Genomic DNA, 20,826 nt, shown 5'->3' with positions numbered 1-20,826 from the left:
AAATGGGACGAGGTGCAATTTAGGTACAATTCACAGTAGGTGTACGAGTTGTAGTGCAAATCCTTTATCAATAAATATAAAGTGTAAGTGTGTTTGTGTGATCTAAAGTGTGGAGAGGGTGCTGCAGTGTGTTGTTTGTTTGAGTGAGTGTGTGCGTGTGGGTGTGTGTGCTGTGTGCATTTGATGGTTGTTGCATAGTGATCATTGTTCGTTTAGCAGCCTGATGGCCTGGGGATAGAAGCTTCTTCTGAGTCTTTCTGTGCTCGCCTTGAGACTCCGGTATCGCTTGCCTGACCGCAGCAGTTCAAAGAGGCAGTTGTTCGGGTGACTGGAGTCTTTAATGATTCTCTTAGCCTTGCCCTTGCAACGCTTGTTGTAAATGTTCTGGAGGGTGGGGAGCCCCCCTCCAATTGTGCGTTCGGCTGAACGTGTCACTCTTTGTAGTCTGCTTCGGTCTTGTGCAGTGCTATTCCCAAACCAGGAGGTGATGTTGCCGGTCAAGATGCTCTCTATTGTACATGAGTAGAAGTTCTTAAGGATCTTCTGACTGACTTGGAACTTCCTTAGGCGCCTGAGGAAGTAGAGGCGTTGTCGTGCCTTCTTCACAACACTGTCAATGTGTGTGGTCCATGTCAAGTCCTCGGATATGTAGGCTCCGAGGTACTTAAAGCTGTTGACTCTCTCAACCGGTGCCCCGTCGATGCTGAGGGGGCTGTAGTCCTTGACCCCCGACCTCCTGAAGTCCACAATCATCTCCTTTGTTTTGCTGACGTTCAGGGAGAGGCTGTTTTCCTGGCACCATCCCGCCAGGACCTTGACCTCTTCCAGGTAGGCCCTCTCGTCGTTGGCAGAGATCAGGCCCACCACCACTGTGTCGTCAGCAAATTTGATGATTGTATTGCTACTCCGCTGAGCCACACAGTCGTGTGTGTACAGGGAGTAGAGGAGGGGACTCAGAACACAGCCCTGGGGGGCCCCTATGTTGAGGGTGATGGATGAGGAGGTGCAGTTGCCTGCAATACCAAGCGGGGCTCTTTTGCCTCGAGGTCGCTGTCTGACAGCATTACAGATTCTAGCGTTAAGTCGTATGAAAGCTAGTAGTGTAATTGATACATAGCCATTAGCCGACACACTAAGGTCTGAGGTCTGTATTCGGAGGTCTGTGTTCCGAGTGAGCCAGGCAGCTTTAGACACGGGTCCAGTTTTAAAGCTGCTATAGATACCATTCAGCCACTAGATGTCGCACTAGACCACCAGCCAGCAAGTCATTTATCCAATCAGGTGCATTCTATTTACATGCTATTTACATTTTGTTATTTAGCTGATGCTTCCCCCCCCCCATTCCACATGGGGAAATGGGGAAGTAGAGAGGGGATACATGCAACATGTAAATAGCAACATTCATTTTGGACCCGCCAACATTTTTTAAATTATCAATTCATTAATCAATAATGTTTTAGACGGTAAAAGCAATACTTTTATTACACACCTTTCTACATAAAAATGTTATCTATAGCCCATTTAATGATCCACAACAGAATACAGCAGTCCTCATGTATTCCAGATGCTTGATTGTAGCTAGCTAACCCCAGTAATATACCAGCTTCTTTAAGAAATGAAATAGTCCTAATGACAAACGCATCATCATCTGTCTCTCCCTTCCCATACCTGTCTCTGTGTTGTCCCTCCAGGCCTCCATAATTTCTACTTCCTGTTGCTCCTGGCGTACTTCCTGTCGTCCTGTATCTACATGCAGCCTCTGTACCAGGCTCTGAGGAAGGGAGGACCCATGTACACTGTGCTAAAGGTCCTGTCTGCAGCCCTGGCTCTGCAGGGTGGCTCCGCCCTCTGTAACTACATCCACCTGGCCAGGTAGAGAAACCAAACGCTCCTCCAGTTTATATACAAATTTAGAATAAAAGAAACAATGTACTTGTGTACACTCCTAGGCTCTGTCTGAGACATGCACACACACACACACAGATGCAGAATCACCTAAAGATTAAGGTGTTAGGATTTTCTAACAAGGTCATGTCAAGTCAAGTCAAATGTATTTGTATAGCCCAAAATCACAACAAGTTGCCTCGACGGGCTTCACAGATCAACAAGTAACATCACAATAGATCCACGACAAAAACCACCATAAAATCCCAAATTCAAAACGCCCCCAGACAGAACAATAAAGCACAGGAATACAAGCGCTGGTATGATAGAATATGATGATGGCCCAAGGTCACTATCCCCAGGGGGCAGGAGAACCACACTCCCCAGGGGGCAGGAGAACCACACTCCCCAGGGGGCAGGAGAACCACACTCCCCAGGGGGCAGGAGAACCACACTCCCCAGGGGGCAGGAGAACCACACTCTCCAGGGGGCAGGAGAACCACACTCCCCAGGGGGCAGGAGAACCACACTCCCAGGGGACAGGAGAACCACACTCCCCAGGGGGCAGGAGAACCACACTCCCCAGGGGGGCAGGAGAACCACACCCCCTAGGGGGCAGGAGAACCACACCGCCCAGGGGGCAGGAGAACCACACTCCCCAGGGGGCAGGAGAACCACTCTGATCCAGTTGCAGTATAGCGGGCACGGCTAGACGCTGTAGGCCAAATGGAGTAGAGCAGCTTCACCGCGCTTGTGGCGCTCCGATCCAGTTTGAGGTAGAACAGCCGCTGCAATCGACACTGGGACGTCGATCCACATCGAGGACGTCGCAGGGTAGATCACACCACAGTGGCTCGGTAGGTAGAGCAGTCATCTGGTAATCCGGAGGTTCCCGGTTCGATTCCCGGGAAGAGCGTCGAAGTGTCCTTGAGCAAGACACTTAACCCCTATCTGCTCCCGATGAGCAGGTTGGCACCTTGCAAGGTTGCCTCTGCCGTCGGTGTGTGAATTAATGGGTTAAATGTGAGGAACAAATTGTAAAGCGATTTGGATAAAATCGCTATATACATTTTCTATATATATATTCTATATTTTCTGGTACTGTTGCCTCAACGTTTCCACTGTGCTTCTTCATTGTTAACGTTAGTAGTGGGAGAATTTTGTATAAAGGGACGTCCGTTTACTGCCGTCTACCTCAACCATAGAACTATATAAAACCAGACCGTGACGCTGTGTTTTGTGATTGTTGTGTGTCTCATGTGTCTCCAGAAGATAATATTGAACCCTAATCAGGTGGCGTAGCGGAGATTGCGCTCGTCACCAATGCAAGAGGCTGCGGTCTCGACTCCCGGAGTCAGCATTGCTTGGGCTGATCGCTATACTAACTCGTTTGGCTGGGTTAGGGGGAGGGCAAGTCATGGGTGGGAATCTGGCGTTGTGGACAGCGACGCCTACAGGTCAGGTCTGGGCGCTTGCTCAGCGGAGGCAGGACTTGATGAAGGCAGCGTGACCTCCCACACGTTACACTTCACCAATGAGAGTCCTCGCTGCCAGGTGAAAAAAGAGTCACTGGCTGGCTTTCGCCGCACGTGTCAGAGGAAGCGTGCGGATGACTTCAGGGTTCCCTTGTACCGACCAGTAGGAGAACATGCGCACAACAACCAGGTAGGGGAGGGGGGGAATTGGCACAACGACTAAATTGGGACGGGGAGAAAACAGAAAAATCTGAGAAAGAGAGGATTAAAAAAAAAAAATAAAAAAAAATCTCTCTCTCTCTCTCTCTCTTTTCTTCAGTAGTGGATCAGGTTTAAAGGACTGTCTTCAGTAGTGGCTCAGGTTTAAAGGACTGTCTTCAGTAGTGGTTCAGGTTAAAAGGACTGTCTTCAGTAGTGGATCAGGTTTAAAGGACTGTCTTCAGTAGTGGTTCAGGTTAAAAGGACTGTCTTCAGTAGTGGATCAGGTTTAAAGGACTGTCTTCAGTAGTGGATCAGGTTTAAAGGACTGTCTTCAGTAGTGGATCAGGTTTAAAGGACTGTCTTCAGTAGTGGATCAGGTTTAAAGGACTGTCTTCAGTAGTGGATCAGGTTTAAAGGACTGTCTTCAGTAGTGGCTCAGGTTTAAAGGACTGTCTTCAGTAGTGGATCAGGTTAAAAGGACTGTTCAGTAGTGGCTCAGGTTTAAAGGACTGTCTTCAGTAGTGGATCAGGTTTAAAGGACTGTCTTCAGTAGTGGCTCAGGTTTAAAGGACACACACTCACACTCACATACATACATACACACCACTGAAAGTAGGTCCTGAAACAGTAATGTGAAGAGTCTCTGTCTCTCTCTCTTACTCTACATACACACCACTGAAAGTAGGTCCTGAAACAGTAATGTGAAGAGTCTCTGTCTCTCTCTCTTACTCTACAGATACGCCAGAGACGGAGTCGGCTTCCCACTGATGGGCAGCTTAGCAGAGAGTGAGTGTACTGTCTGTCTGTCTGACTGTCTCTGTCTGTCTGTGTCGCTGTCTGTCTGTCTGACTGTGTCTCTGTCTGACTTGTCTGTCTGTCTGACTGACTGACTGACTGTCTGTCTGTCTGACTGTCTGTCTGACTGTCTGACTGTCTGACTGTCTCACTGTCTGTCTCTCTGTCTGTCTGACTGTCTGTCTGTATGTCTCTGTCTGACTGTCTGTCTGTGTCTCTGACTGTCTGCCTGTCTGTCTGACTGACTGACTATTACTAACATGACTACAACTGATAATAATAATAATGGGTCTCATTCCCGAACGAACTTACGAAAAAAAAATTCGTCTTAGCCAGATTTCGGCCCATTTAAGACATATTAGGGCTGGGAGTGGGAGTCCCCAAATTTTCCTGAGATCAGATTTGATCGTGGATCGTTGATCTCATGATTGATTGACTAATTAAAAATTTCATTATAACTTGACAGACTGTGTTCTCATAGTGATTCCTTCACGTCAACGCTAAAGGCCTCCTTGGAATTAATTACTTAATCATAATTAAAATAAATATGACAATATTTGTACGATAAGAAATTACGCATTTGATGTCGGAAAAATAAATAATATGGATTCATCTGATCACAGGGCAGCTGCTTAATGATTGAAAATAATTATTATTTAATGCCTTCTGTGGAATTTGTATTTCTTATTTGTTACACATCTGTTTTAATGATTAATTATATACATTTGAAAGAATGCAGGTCAACATGCAATGTATCCCATTGATTGGTATACAATGGGACAGACCTTTGTTTGATTGATTGATTGAAAACTTTATTAACAGATTGCAGAATGGGTACAGTACAGCTCAATTACATAAGGGGATGCAGACCAGAGAAAGAATTTCGTCTTGTTTACATCAGGGTCCCCCATTTTCAATTCATCATAACATATATGACACACACGACACAGATAGACAGTACTGCTACATCTATACATTTATGACATACCAGATTTGCAAATACAGTACTGTTTGTGATACAAAAAGAGTCCAGAAAAGAGAGTACATTTGACGTAGAAACTGTTGGAGTAGGAGGGGTGGGTGGGGGATAGACTTACACTGTACAAGCAAAACTGTACATTGGAATATTGACAACCATACTTGGTCATTTACTGTACATTGGAGGGGGTTGATATAGCTATAAACCTGCATTCCTTCGAATATATCATTAATCAATTAAACTTATATTGAAATACACTATATAGCCTATACACCAACACTGAAATGACAGTGGATAAATAAATAAGAACTAAAGCTAATCAGTGGAAATAGACTGCATTAATATTCCATAACAAGTCTTGTGTGCGCCTACAAATGAACAGTAGCCTATAGGCTTAATTATGGAATAATAAGCCATACTGCGTTCATTCATTACGCCCGCCGTAGGCTATATATATTATATTTCATTCATTCATATACAGTACTGCGCGCGTGTGTGTGCGTGTGCGCACGCGCTGCGGCAGGTGTACCGCGAGCTGTATATGATGCCAATACATTAATCTAATCTAGTTTTGATGGCGCGCAAGCGTGATTACTAAACCTAGACGCATTTCTCGGAGACGCTCTCTGATTGGCACTGACTGACGCTAGGTTTCGTAATCACGCGGCTCGCAAGACTCGCAAAGCACTTCCGCCATTCCATTTGCACACAGCTGCGTCACTAGTTGCCTTATAAGGAGCTATGGAGGCGTTGTTTTGTATGCAAATGACCTGAACGGGAACGCGCTTTCGAGTTTAAGACAGAATGCCATTCTCCAAGCAGATATCGGATCATATAATTTGTGCGACCTTTTCAGCCACTTAAGACATATTACCAGCACGTTCAGGACTCAGAGTGAACTTGTCATTGATTATGTCTCAGTGGTTCCAAGATGAGTCTTCCAGAATATATCTTTGAAACATTTTCGGGAATGAGACCCAATGATCTCTCTCTCGCTCTCTCTCTCTCTCTCTCTCTCCCCCTATATCTCATCCCCCCCCTCTCTCTCTCTCTCTCTCTCTCCCTCTCCCTCTCTCTAGTATTTGACATGGTCTCTCAGGTGTCCATGGTGTACATGTTGCTCAGTCTCTGTATGGGCTGGACTCTGAGTCGTGGCAAGAAGCCACAGTCCAGGCCTCTCCAGTGGGACTCCTCCCCCACATCCACTGGCCTGGCAGTGGGCGGAGTCATCACCCAGGTACACATATATTACTACAGTATATACCGGTCTGTACTAGCTGTAGGAGGAGTCATTACCCAGGTACACATATATTACTACAGTATATACCTGTCTGTACTAGCTGTATGAGGAGTCATCACCCAGGTACACATATATTACTACAGTATATACCTGTCTGTACTAGCTGTATGAGTCATTACCCAGGTACACATATATTACTACAGTATATACCTGTCTGTACTAGCTGTATGAGGAGTCATCACCCAGGTACACATATATTACTACAGTATATACCTGTCTGTACTAGCTGTAGGAGTCATCGCCCAGGTACACATATATTACTACAGTATATACCTGTCTGTACTAGCTGTAGGAGTCATCGCCCAGGTACACATATATTACTACAGTATATACCTGTCTGTACTAGCTGTAGGAGTCATCACCCAGGTACATATATTACTACAGTATATACCTGTCTGTACTAGCTGTATGAGGAGTCATCACCCAGGTACACATATTACTACAGTATATACCTGTCTGTACTAGCTGTAGGAGTCATTACCCAGGTACACATATATTACTACAGTATATACCTGTATGTACTAGCTGTAGGAGTCATCACCCATGTACACATATATTACTACAGTGTATACCTGTCTACTAGCTGTAGGAGTCATCACCCAGGTACACATATATTACTACAGTATATACCTGTCTGTACTAGCTGTAGGAGTCATCGCCCAGGTACACATATATTACTACAGTATATACCTGTCTGTACTAGCTGTATGAGTCATTACCCAGGTACACATATATTACTACAGTATATACCTGTCTGTACTAGCTGTATGAGTCATTACCCAGGTACACATATATTACTACAGTATATACCTGTCTGTACTAGCTGTAGGAGTCATTACCCAGGTACACATATATTACTACAGTATATACCTGTCTGTACTAGCTGTATGAGGAGTCATTACCCAGGTACACATATATTACTACAGTATATACCTGTCTGTACTAGCTGTAGGAGTCATCACCCAGGTACACATATATTACTACAGTATATACCTGTCTGTACTAGCTGTATGAGTCATTACCCAGGTACACATATATTACTACAGTATATACCTGTATGTACTAGCTGTAGGAGTCATCACCCAGGTACACATATATTACTACAGTATATACCTGTCTGTACTAGCTGTATGAGTCATTACCCAGGTACACATATATTACTACAGTATATACCTGTCTGTACTAGCTGTATGAGTCATTACCCAGGTACACATATATTACTACAGTATATACCTGTCTGTACTAGCTGTAGGAGTCATTACCCAGGTACACATATATTACTACAGTATATACCTGTCTGTACTAGCTGTAGGAGTTATCACCCAGGTACACATATATTACTACAGTATATACCTGTCTGTACTAGCTGTAGGAGTCATCACCCAGGTACACATATATTACTACAGTATATACCTGTCTGTACTAGCTGTAGGAGTCATCACCCAGGTACACATATATTACTACAGTATATACCTGTCTACTAGCTGTAGGAGTCATCACCCAGGTACACATATATTACTACAGTATATACCTGTCTGTACTAGCTGTATGAGGAGTCATTACCCAGGTACACATATATCACTACAGTATATACCTGTCTGTACTAGCTGTAGGAGTCATTACCCAGGTACACATATATTACTACAGTATATACCTGTCTGTACTAGCTGTAGGAGTCATCACCCAGGTACACATATATTACTACAGTATATACCTGTTTGTACTAGCTGTAGGAGTCATTACCCAGGTACACATATATTACTACAGTATATACCTGTCTGTACTAGCTGTAGGAGTCATCACCCAGGTACACATATATTACTACAGTATATACCTGTCTGTACTAGCTGTATGAGGAGTCATTACCCAGGTACACATATATTACTACAGTATATACCTGTCTGTACTAGCTGTATGAGTCATTACCCAGGTACACATATATTACTACAGTATATACCTGTCTGTACTAGCTGTATGAGTCATTACCCAGGTACACATATATTACTACAGTATATACCTGTCTGTACTAGCTGTAGGAGTCATTACCCAGGTACACATATATTACTACAGTATATGTAGTATCCGAAACTTGTTGATGCCGTAAGCTTCAGACGCTCTCAAACTTTGAATCCTCCCGTTCCATATCCACGCACAAGAAAAGCACCGACCACGAAGTAGTATCAACAATTTAATGTCCAACTCGGTTACACGTTCTTGTTTCCTAATTATATATAGAGCAGCGAGATTAACAAAGTTTATCCAGGGAAATATAGAGAGAGAGGTCTAAAAACTGTCTGGCTCCACTCTCTCATCACTTGGCCTGACCACCGGTACAATCTGAGTTGTTTTCTTTCTAAACCAAAGCTGTCACCTTGCCGCAGCTGACAGTAATCAATGACATCACCGTTATCCTGTCAAACTAAAAGTCCCTCGGCCTATCAGCCAAATATCCTGTAAGAAACAAACTAACAACAAAGAAAACATTTTAACTTCTATAATAATAATATCCATCTATTTATCCTATGAAATACAAGGCCAAAATGCTTCTCTATTAACTGCTATTGACTGAAATTACTCTTAATTACCAGACTAGGCATTTAGGCACCTACATTACCGGCCCCTAATTGTTATCAACAGCCTTGAAACAATTACCCAAAAATATAAACTTAAGGCGTCTAAATGTCATTTAACTTAAACATCACAATCTAAAGTCTCAAAATTAAACTAGACTGAAGAAGTGAAGCTCTTGATCTTCGCTCTGCCCATGACAGAGACTTGACTTCGGTTCATCATCTTTTTCTCCCCACCCGAGGTGAGGCTTTGCCTTCGGAATAAAGTTCATCAAAAGTCCTCAGACTCGTGAAGAAGGACGCCGCCGAAGTAATCAACGCCGACTCTTGTAAAGGGGGGGGGTCGTCTGGCAGGACCCTGCAGGTAGGTAGGTCTGCCATGAGTTGTTGTCCAGTTGTTCCATGTAGCCGTTTGCAGGTGACGCACTTGTCTGATGGCTCCATTTGCTCCAGGTATCCAGAACCTTTGACGCAGCTGAGCCAACATGTGATTTCTTCCTGCGTGAGCTGTGTTGTCGTGAATATGTCTCAGCACAAGCCTTGTGATGTGCGAGTCTTTGGGCAAGATTACTTGCTGCTTGGCTTCGTCAGGCATTGCCGCTCGGCTCAGCCTTCCTCCTACTTTCAGGATTCCATCCTCCAGTATTGGATTCAACTTGAAGAGTGAGCTACTTTTCTTCACCCTTCCTTGTTCCAGTAGCATTGTCAAATCTTCTTTGAAGGTTCGTTTCTGGGTGTGCTTGACAATTTCTTTTTCTGCCACGGCTAGATCTTTGCAGGTGAGGCCTGTTCCTTGGAAAGCCTTTTTGAACCGGCTCACTTTGCTTTTTCCATCTGGTGCCTTTCTCTCTTCTTTCAGCTCTTTAAGCAGGACCTTCAGCTTCAGAAACCAGGCAACAGCGCGTTTAAGCCTTGTCCAGGATGAGAAATGGTTCATCAACTGTCCTGTTGCGTCTTTCGGCTCTTCCGCCTGAATGACATGCACTTGAGCTACTCCTTTGATCTCCAGATCATCGACGTCCAGCATTCCAGGATCTGGGTTCTTGGGCCACTGGTCTTGTGAACAGTGCAGGAAACTTGGTCCCGACAGCCAGCTTTGTTCCTTCAGGAATGCGTCGACAGTCTGTCCTCTTGAGACGAGATCTGCGGGGTTCACAGTGGTATTGACATACCTCCACTGTGAGGTCTGAGAATGCTCCAGGATAGCTATGACTCTATTAGTCACAAATGTCTTGAATCTTGTGCTTTCGCTGTTCAAGTACTTCAGCACAGCTGTGCTGTCGGTCCAAAAGATAGAATCTTGCAGCTCGAGTTCGAGCTCTTTCTTGAGAAACTTGTCCATCTTGACGGCAGCTACGGCCGCGGTCAACTCCATCCTTGGTATGGTTGGAGACTTTAAGGGTGCGACCCTCGCCTTTGCCATCATCAGGGCAGTTTGAACTATGCCAGTCGCGTTGCGCAGTAGCAGGTAGCTTGTTGTTCCATAAGCCTCTAGACTTGCGTCGGCGAAGTGGTGGAGCTGTGCGGAGACTGGAGCTCCAAACTGCTTCGTCTTGATGCATCTGTCCACTCCGAAGTTCTCAAGCCTTTGCAGTCCTGAGATCCATTTTTCCCATGTCTGGATGACGTTATCTGGTAGCTCCTCGTCCCAGCCATACTTCTGCCTGCAGATATCCTGTAGGAGTATCTTGGCGGGCAGCACCACTGGAGCGAGAAACCCCAAAGGGTCGAAGATAGAGCTGACGAGGGAAAGCAGGCCTCTCCTAGTGTGCGGGCGATCTTTGAGGTTGATCTTGAACCTGAACTGGTCTGATTCGGCGCACCACTGGATCCCCAATGCTCTCTCCACCGGCAGGTTGTCTTCGTCTAAGTCCAGGTCTTGAAACCCTTGGGCTCTTTCTTCTTCGGGGATCGAGTTGAGCAACATTCGGCTATTGCTCGACCATTTCGTCAAGCGAAATCCACCTTTTGCCAACATCTTTCGTAAGCCAGCACAAAGAGTGATGGCTGCCTCTTCGTCGGCGGTCGACTTAAGACAGTCGTCGACGTAAAAGTTCTTCTTGACTGTTTTGGCTGCTTCAGGGCCAAACTCTTCCTCGTGATCCGTTGCACATTTCTGCAGTGCAAACGTTGCGACACTTGGCGATGATGTTGCACCAAAGATGTGGACTAACATCTTGTGTTCGACGAGTTTCTTTTCGTAGTTCCCTTCAGGCCACCAGAGGAATCTGAAGAGGTCGGTGTCTTCATCGCTGACTCTGACCTGGTGGAACATAGCCTCCACGTCGGCCATGACCGCCACGGTCTCTTGTCTGAACCTTGTCAGGACCCCTATTAGGGAGCTTGTCAGGTCCGGTCCCTGCAGAAGCTGCTGGTTCAGTGATGTTCCTTGAAAGCTTGCTCCGCAGTCGAAGACGACACGTAGATTATTTTTAACTGGATGTCTGACTCTGTGGTGAGGCAGATACCACTTTCTTCCTTTTGCTGACTCCTGATCAGCGTTGTCGAGTCTCACGGCGTAGCCCTTCTTGAGGATATTATCCATGTACGCCACGTACTCTGTGCGAAACTTGTCGTCTTTCGAGAATCTTTTTCGTAGGTTCAGCGCACGTTGTTCGGCAACTGATCTGCTGTTGGGCAAGCACAGTGTTTTGTTCTTGACTGGCAGGCAAACACTGTAATGTCCATCCACAAGTTTTGAGGATTGTGACACCATATTCATGAACTGGTGATCGTCCTTTGACATCTTGATGTCTTCATCTTGTCCGGCGTCCGGAAAGTCTACTTTGAACTGCTGCTGCCAAAGCTTGTCTAGCCTGGCGACTGAGATCCGATTTGCGGTCACTGCTGTCCGCTTGCTCTTCTGGCTTGCGTCACTTCCGCCTTTGAGCGGTCCATTAACTGTCCAGCCTAGGATCGTTCTGACGGCATATGGTCCTTTGTGCACGCTGCTCACCACTTGGAGCGGCTCCATTGCCTTCGGGACGTTTGCTCCTATGAGCAATCCAACCTGAGCTTGGATAGTGGGAAGCTTCACCTCCTTTAGGTGAGGCCATCGGCTGACATCCTCTTGCCGGGGAATGTTCTCCTTGGAGACGGGAATGGTTTTCCGAGAAAACACCTCTGGAAGCTCGATGAATTGTTTTCCATCCAGGCTGCTTATTTCCAGTCCATTCACAATATTTGTGTCCACAACAGATTCTGATCCCATTGTTCGCAGCAAGATGCTTGCTTTGCGTCCATCCATGTTCAGTTGTGAGATCAGCGACTCTGAGGCAAAAGTAGCTGAGCTACCCGGGTCCAGAAACGCGTACGTCGTTACTTCCTTGGTTCCCTTCTGTGCCTTGACGCGCACTGGAATAATCGAGAGAGCGCAATCCTCCTTTCCGGCCCCAGTGACACCGAAGGTCTCCATCATTTGTACGAGAGCACTTGTCACTTCTTGTTCCGTTGACTTCGCTTCCTCTTGAGAGCGATCTTTAAAGTTGTAGTGAAGCAGTGTGGGGTGTTGTCGAGAGCATTCTTGACACTGCACTTTGTCATTGCAGCTGTTACTCATGTGACCATGTTTCAAACACGCAAAACATAGACCTTTGCCTTTTAGAAAGTCTATCTTCTCTTTGTGTGGTTTGCTCTTGAGTTTTCTACAAACTGTAAGGGTATGCTGCTCTCCGTTGCAATAGCCACAGGGCTTGCTGTTTGCGTCCATTGCAGCGGTCGTCGCTCTCCTTCATGCCTCTAGTCATTTCAGCCTTGGGGGAGTCAACTGCTGTAGCGTACACCTTTTGTGACTTGTGTGTCCTTGTCTTGTATTCTTTTGTTCTCTGTTGACTTGGTTCTTTTGTGGCTGTAGTGTTGTCCTTTATGTTTCCGTAGAGCGGGTGTAGAGCGTATCTAACTTGCTTGTTGACAAAGTCTACGAAATCCTTGAACCTTGCCCTTTTGTTGGTTCTTTCTTGTAAGTCGCAGGCGTGTCTTCTCCAAGATTCTCTGAGTCTGTACGGTAGCTTATTAGCCAGCGCTCTTATGTTGGATGCGTTTTCCAAGTCCTCCATGTAGCTTATATCCGTCATTGTGTTGGAGCAGCCTGTGAGGTACAATGCAAATGACTGCAATGCTGCACCGTCTTCAGGCTTGATTGTCTGCCACTCCAGAGCCTCTTTGATGTAGGCTTCCGCTATCTTGAAGTCGTCGCCGAAGAACTGTTTCAGCATTTGTTTTGCTTTGGTATAGCCTGCAGTAGGCTCCATGTGAATGCAGCTTTTGACCAGCTCATGTGGTTGTCCACTTGTGTACTGCAACAGAAACTGTAGACGGTCACGATTGTCACTGGTGCGGTCTTCAACTCCATGTTCCATAGATCTGATGAATGTCTTGTATTCTAGAGGGTCACCAGTGAATGTTGGAATGGTGAGCTCAGGAAGTAATGAAGCTTTGTGATTCTTCACGAGGTATTCTGTGACATTCGCCTGTTGGGAGATAGCCTTGCTTAGGCTATGAAGCTCCCATCCTTCATTGAATTCCCTTTTTGTTGCTTTTAATATGCTGGTCGTTAGTGGTGCTGCTGGAAGCTGCACGTCCTCTGGTGTACTGGGGGGAGGTGGTGAGGCACGCTGATATAGCGGTTGGAAGTTCCTCTCTTCTCTTTCGTCTGTCTTTTCAATGTTTAAGACAGTCCTGTCATTTGATGTAGTACATTCATAATCTTCCAGAACTCCCATTTTTGCATCTGACTCAGCGAGAGCGGTCTTCATTGCATGTATTTCTAGCTTTCTTTTGTTCTGCTTCAAACCTCACTTCCTCAGCTTGTAGTTGAGCCTCCTTGCATCGTTTTTGTGCTAACCAGTCTGCTTCTTCCTGCTCAAGAGCTAACCTTTCATTTAAAGCGGTGGCCTTTACTTGTAGAGCCGCTCGCTCCATCTCTGCAGTCAGTCTGATTGTATTTGTTGAGCGAGAGCCTGATGAGTATCTACTTATTACTGTTCCAGACTTAGATTTGGTATCCATAGGTTTTTCCTGATTGTTACCATCTTCAGCCGGTTCAGATCGTTTTGTGACCTCTTTCATCCATTCCTCACATTTCCAGAAGAATAAATTCAGTGATTCAATTTTAGGCTCAAAATTCTTCTGATCAGCTTCATATTCTTCCTCTGACATAAAACGACCCAGTTCAGTGTTGACTTGTATTAGCTCTTGTTGCAAATTACTGAAATCAACACGCATTTTGTTATTGACAATGCTGACGTTTGCATCATCTTCCTTTAATGTCACTATTTCTTTCATCATGTTATTTAGCGTTGATAATTTGTGTTTGCGTGCCTTTTCACGTTTAGCAGCTTGCTCCTGCATGGCTTTCTCCGTCAATTTTACTATCCTTTTGCCACCGACTTCAATTCCTTCCATATTGATACAGTTATTGAATCACCGGTCGGCAGTCGCTTTCCACAATTAGTAAAATGTCAGTCACCTGGGGAGAGCGCGCAAGCCAGACGCACGTTTAATTACTTTTACTTTCAATCCAGACCGCAAGCTGTTAGTGTTATGCTTTTTTCCATTGATCATATTCTGTAACGTTAGTTATAGCTCCAATGGGATACGCCACTTTCGGGCAAATTATACAAGATACAGCATAGTACAGCTTACTGTTTGACGTCTTCTTTCAGGCAAATCATACAAGATACATCTTACTTGTTGACGACTTCTTTTTTCTTTCGTTCCGCGAAAAGTTCCTTTTTCCAGTCAGGCCTGTCCAAATCCAAGTTCCGTTTTTAATGAGCTAGTTTTTAGACAAAATGTAGTATCCGAAACTTGTTGATGCCGTAAGCTTCAGACGCTCTCAAACTTTGAATCCTCCCGTTCCATATCCACGCACAAGAAAAGCACCGACCACGAAGTAGTATCAACTATTTAATGTCCAACTCGGTTACACGTTCTTGTTTCCTAATTATATATAGAGCAGCGAGATTAACAAAGTTTATCCAGGGAAATATAGAGAGAGAGGTCTAAAAACTGTCTGGCTCCACTCTCTCATCACTTGGCCTGACCACCGGTACAATCTGAGTTGTTTTCTTTCTAAACCAAAGCTGTCACCTTGCCGCAGCTGACAGTAATCAATGACATCACCGTTATCCTGTCAAACTAAAAGTCCCTCGGCCTATCAGCCAAATATCCTGTAAGAAACAAACTAACAACAAAGAAAACATTTTAACTTCTATAATAATAATATCCATCTATTTATCCTATGAAATACAAGGCCAAAATGCTTCTCTATTAACTGCTATTGACTGAAATTACTCTTAATTACCAGACTAGGCATTTAGGCACCTACAGTATATACCTGTCTGTACTAGCTGTAGGAGGAGTCATTACCCAGGTACACATATATTACTACAGTATATACCTGTCTGTACTAGCTGTATGAGGAGTCATTACCCAGGTACACATATATTACTACAGTATATACCTGTCTGTACTAGCTGTATGAGTCATTACCCAGGTACACATATATTACTACAGTATATACCTGTCTGTACTAGCTGTATGAGTCATTACCCAGGTACACATATATTACTACAGTATATACCTGTCTGTACTAGCTGTAGGAGTCATCACCCAGGTACACATATATTACTACAGTATATACCTGTCTGTACTAGCTGTATGAGTCATCACCCAGGTACACATATATTACTACAGTATATACCTGTCTGTACTAGCTGTATGAGGAGTCATTACCCAGGTACACATATTACTACAGTATATACCTGTCTGTACTAGCTGTATGAGTCATTACCCAGGTACACATATATTACTACAGTATATACCTGTCTGTACTAGCTGTATGAGTCATTACCCAGGTACACATATATTACTACAGTATATACCTGTCTGTACTAGCTGTAGGAGGAGTCATTACCCAGGTACACATATATTACTACAGTATATATCTGTCTACTAGCTGTAGGAGTCATCACCCAGGTACACATATATTACTACAGTATATACCTGTCTGTACTAGCTGTAGGAGGAGTCATCACCCAGGTACACATATATTACTACAGTATATACCTGTCTGTACTAGCTGTAGGAGTCATTACCCAGGTACACATATATTACTACAGTATATACCTGTCTGTACTAGCTGTATGAGTCATTACCCAGGTACACATATATTACTACAGTATATACCTGTCTGTACTAGCTGTATGAGGAGTCATTACCCAGGTACACATATATTACTACAGTATATACCTGTCTGTACTAGCTGTATGAGTCATTACCCAGGTACACATATATTACTACAGTATATACCTGTCTGTACTAGCTGTAGGAGTCATCACCCAGGTACACATATATTACTACAGTATATACCTGTCTGTACTAGCTGTATGAGTCATTACCCAGGTACACATATATTACTCTACAGTATATACCTGTCTGTACTAGCTGTATGAGTCATCACCCAGGTACACATATATTACTACAGTATATACCTGTCTCTACTAGCTGTATGAGTCATTACCCAGGTACACATATATTACTACAGTATATACCTGTCTCTACTAGCTGTAGGAGTCATTACCCAGGTACACATATATTACTACAGTATATACCTGTCTCTACTAGCTGTAGGAGTCATCACCCAGGTACACATATATTACTACAGTATATACCTGTCTGTACTAGCTGTATGAGGAGTCATCACCCAGGTACACATATATTACTACAGTATATACCTGTCTGTACTAGCTGTATGAGGAGTCATTACCCAGGTACACATATATTACTACAGTATATACCTGTCTGTACTAGCTGTATGAGTCATTACCCAGGTACACATATATTACTACAGTATATACCTGTCTGTACTAGCTGTAGGAGGAGTCATTACCCAGGTACACATATATTACTACAGTATATACCTGTCTGTACTAGCTGTAGGAGGAGTCATTACCCAGGTACACATATATTACTACAGTATATACCTGTCTGTACTAGCTGTAGGAGTTATTACCCAGGGACACATATATTACTACAGTATATACCTGTCTGTACTAGCTGTAGGAGTCATCACCCAGTTACACATATATTACTACAGTATATACCTGTCTGTACTAGCTGTATGAGTCATTACCCAGGTACACATATATTACTACAGTATATACCTGTCTGTACTAGCTGTATGAGTCATTACCCAGGTACACATATATTACTACAGTATATACCTGTGTACTAGCTGTATGAGGAGTCATTACCCAGGTACACATATATTACTACAGTATATACCTGTCTGTACTAGCTGTATGAGTCATTACCCAGGTACACATATATTACTACAGTATATACCTGTCTGTACTAGCTGTATGAGTCATTACCCAGGTACACATATATTACTACAGTATATACCTGTCTGTACTAGCTGTAGGAGTCATTACCCAGGTACACATATATTACTACAGTATATACCTGTCTGTACTAGCTGTATGAGTCATTACCCAGGTACACATATATTACTACAGTATATACCTGTCTGTAGGAGGAGTGATCACCCAGGTACACATATATTACTACAGTATATACCTGTCTGTACTGGTTGTATGAGGAGTCATTACCCAGGTACACATATATTACTACAGTATATACCTGTCTGTACTAGCTGTATGAGTCATTACCCAGGTACACATATATTACTACAGTATATACCTGTCTGTACTAGCTGTATGAGGAGTCATCACCCAGGTACACATATATTACTACAGTATATACCTGTCTGTACTAGCTGTAGGAGTCATTACCCAGGTACACATATATTACTACAGTATATACCTGTCTGTACTAGCTGTAGGAGTCATTACCCAGGTACACATATATTACTACAGTATATACCTGTCTGTACTAGCTGTATGAGGAGTCATCACCCAGGTACACATATATTACTACAGTATATACCTGTCTGTACTAGCTGTAGGAGTCATTACCCAGGTACACATATATTACTACAGTATATACCTGTCTGTACTAGCTGTAGGAGTCATTACCCAGGTACACATATATTACTACAGTATATACCTGTCTGTACTAGCTGTAGGAGTCATTACCCAGGTACACATATATTACTACAGTATATACCTGTCTGTACTAGCTGTAGGAGTCATCACCCAGGTACACATATATTACAACAGTATATACCTGTCTGTACTAGCTGTATGAGGAGTCATTACCCAGGTACACATATATTACTACAGTATATACCTGTCTGTACTAGCTGTATGAGGAGTCATTACCCAGGTACACATATATTACTACAGTATATACCTGTCTGTACTAGCTGTATGAGTCATTACCCAGGTACACATATATTACTACAGTATATACCTGTCTGTACTAGCTGTAGGAGGAGTCATTACCCAGGTACACATATATTACTACAGTATATACCTGTCTGTACTAGCTGTAGGAGGAGTCATTACCCAGGTACACATATATTACTACAGTATATACCTGTCTGTACTAGCTGTAGGAGTCATTACCCAGGTACACATATATTACTACAGTATATACCTGTCTGTACTAGCTGTAGGAGTCATCACCCAGTTACACATATATTACTACAGTATATACCTGTCTGTACTAGCTGTAGGAGTCATCACCCAGGTACACATATATTACTACAGTATATACCTGTCTGTACTAGCTGTAGGAGTCATTACCCAGGTACACATATATTACTACAGTATATACCTGTCTGTACTAGCTGTATGAGTCATTACCCAGGTACACATATATTACTACAGTATATACCTGTCTGTACTAGCTGTATGAGGAGTCATTACCCAGGTACACATATATTACTACAGTATATACCTGTCTGTACTAGCTGTATGAGTCATTACCCAGGTACACATATATTACTACAGTATATACCTGTCTGTACTAGCTGTATGAGGAGTCATTACCCAGGTACACATATATTACTACAGTATATACCTGTCTGTACTAGCTGTATGAGTCATTACCCAGGTACACATATATTACTACAGTATATACCTGTCTGTACTAGCTGTAGGAGTCATCACCCAGGTACACATATATTACTACAGTATATACCTGTCTGTACTAGCTGTATGAGTCATTACCCAGGTACACATATATTACTACAGTATATACCTGTCTGTACTAGCTGTAGGAGTCATCACCCAGGTACACATATATTACTACAGTATATACCTGTCTGTACTAGCTGTATGAGTCATTACCCAGGTACACATATATTACTACAGTATATACCTGTCTGTACTAGCTGTAGGAGGAGTCATTACCCAGGTACACATATATTACTACAGTATATACCTGTCTCTACTAGCTGTATGAGTCATTACCCAGGTACACATATATTACTACAGTATATACCTGTCTCTACTAGCTGTAGGAGTCATTACCCAGGTACACATATATTACTACAGTATATACCTGTCTCTACTAGCTGTAGGAGTCATCACCCAGGTACACATATATTACTACAGTATATACCTGTCTGTACTAGCTGTATGAGGAGTCATCACCCAGGTACACATATATTACTACAGTATATACCTGTCTGTACTAGCTGTAGGAGTCATCACCCAGGTACACATATATTACTACAGTATATACCTGTCTGTACTAGCTGTATGAGTCATTACCCAGGTACACATATATTACTACAGTATATACCTGTCTGTACTAGCTGTAGGAGTCATTACCCAGGTACACATATATTACTACAGTATATACCTGTCTGTACTAGCTGTATGAGTCATTACCCAGGTACACATATATTACTACAGTATATACCTGTCTGTACTAGCTGTATGAGTCATTACCCAGGTACACATATATTACTACAGTATATACCTGTCTGTACTAGCTGTATGAGGAGTCATTACCCAGGTACACATATATTACTACAGTATATACCTGTCTGTACTAGCTGTATGAGTCATTACCCAGGTACACATATATTACTACAGTATATACCTGTCTGTACTAGCTGTATGAGTCATTACCCAGGTACACATATATTACTACAGTATATACCTGTCTGTACTAGCTGTAGGAGTCATTACCCAGGTACACATATATTACTACAGTATATACCTGTCTGTACTAGCTGTATGAGTCATTACCCAGGTACACATATATTACTACAGTATATACCTGTCTGTAGGAGGAGTGATCACCCAGGTACACATATATTACTACAGTATATACCTGTCTGTACTGGTTGTATGAGGAGTCATTACCCAGGTACACATATATTACTACAGTATATACCTGTCTGTACTAGCTGTATGAGTCATTACCCAGGTACACATATATTACTACAGTATATACCTGTCTGTACTAGCTGTAGGAGGAGTCATTACCCAGGTACACATATATTACTACAGTATATACCTGTCTGTACTAGCTGTAGGAGGAGTCATTACCCAGGTACACATATATTACTACAGTATATACCTGTCTGTACTAGCTGTAGGAGTCATTACCCAGGTACACATATATTACTACAGTATATACCTGTCTGTACTAGCTGTAGGAGTCATCACCCAGTTACACATATATTACTACAGTATATACCTG

At 43.4% G+C, this 20,826-nt stretch overlaps 1 protein-coding gene across 1 annotated transcript in view; it reads left to right on the top strand.

Moving 5' to 3' along the window:
- gpr180 (G protein-coupled receptor 180) overlaps positions 1-20,826 on the top strand; it is a 52,703-nt gene that overhangs the window by 19,741 nt on the left and 12,136 nt on the right. The window contains exons 5-7 of the mRNA XM_084318113.1: positions 1,692-1,872; positions 4,297-4,346; positions 6,414-6,571. Of these exons, the coding sequence (XP_084174239.1) occupies positions 1,692-1,872; positions 4,297-4,346; positions 6,414-6,571 (389 nt within the window). The remainder of the gene's footprint in view (positions 1-1,691; positions 1,873-4,296; positions 4,347-6,413; positions 6,572-20,826) is intronic.

The sequence above is a fragment of the Notolepis coatsorum genome (genome assembly GCF_963971535.1).
Source record: "Notolepis coatsorum genome assembly, chromosome: 1".
In the NCBI taxonomy this organism is placed as follows: Eukaryota; Metazoa; Chordata; class Actinopteri; order Aulopiformes; family Paralepididae; genus Notolepis; species Notolepis coatsorum.
Note: the sequence above shows the minus strand (reverse complement) of the source record. Positions and strands in the feature narration are given on the sequence as shown.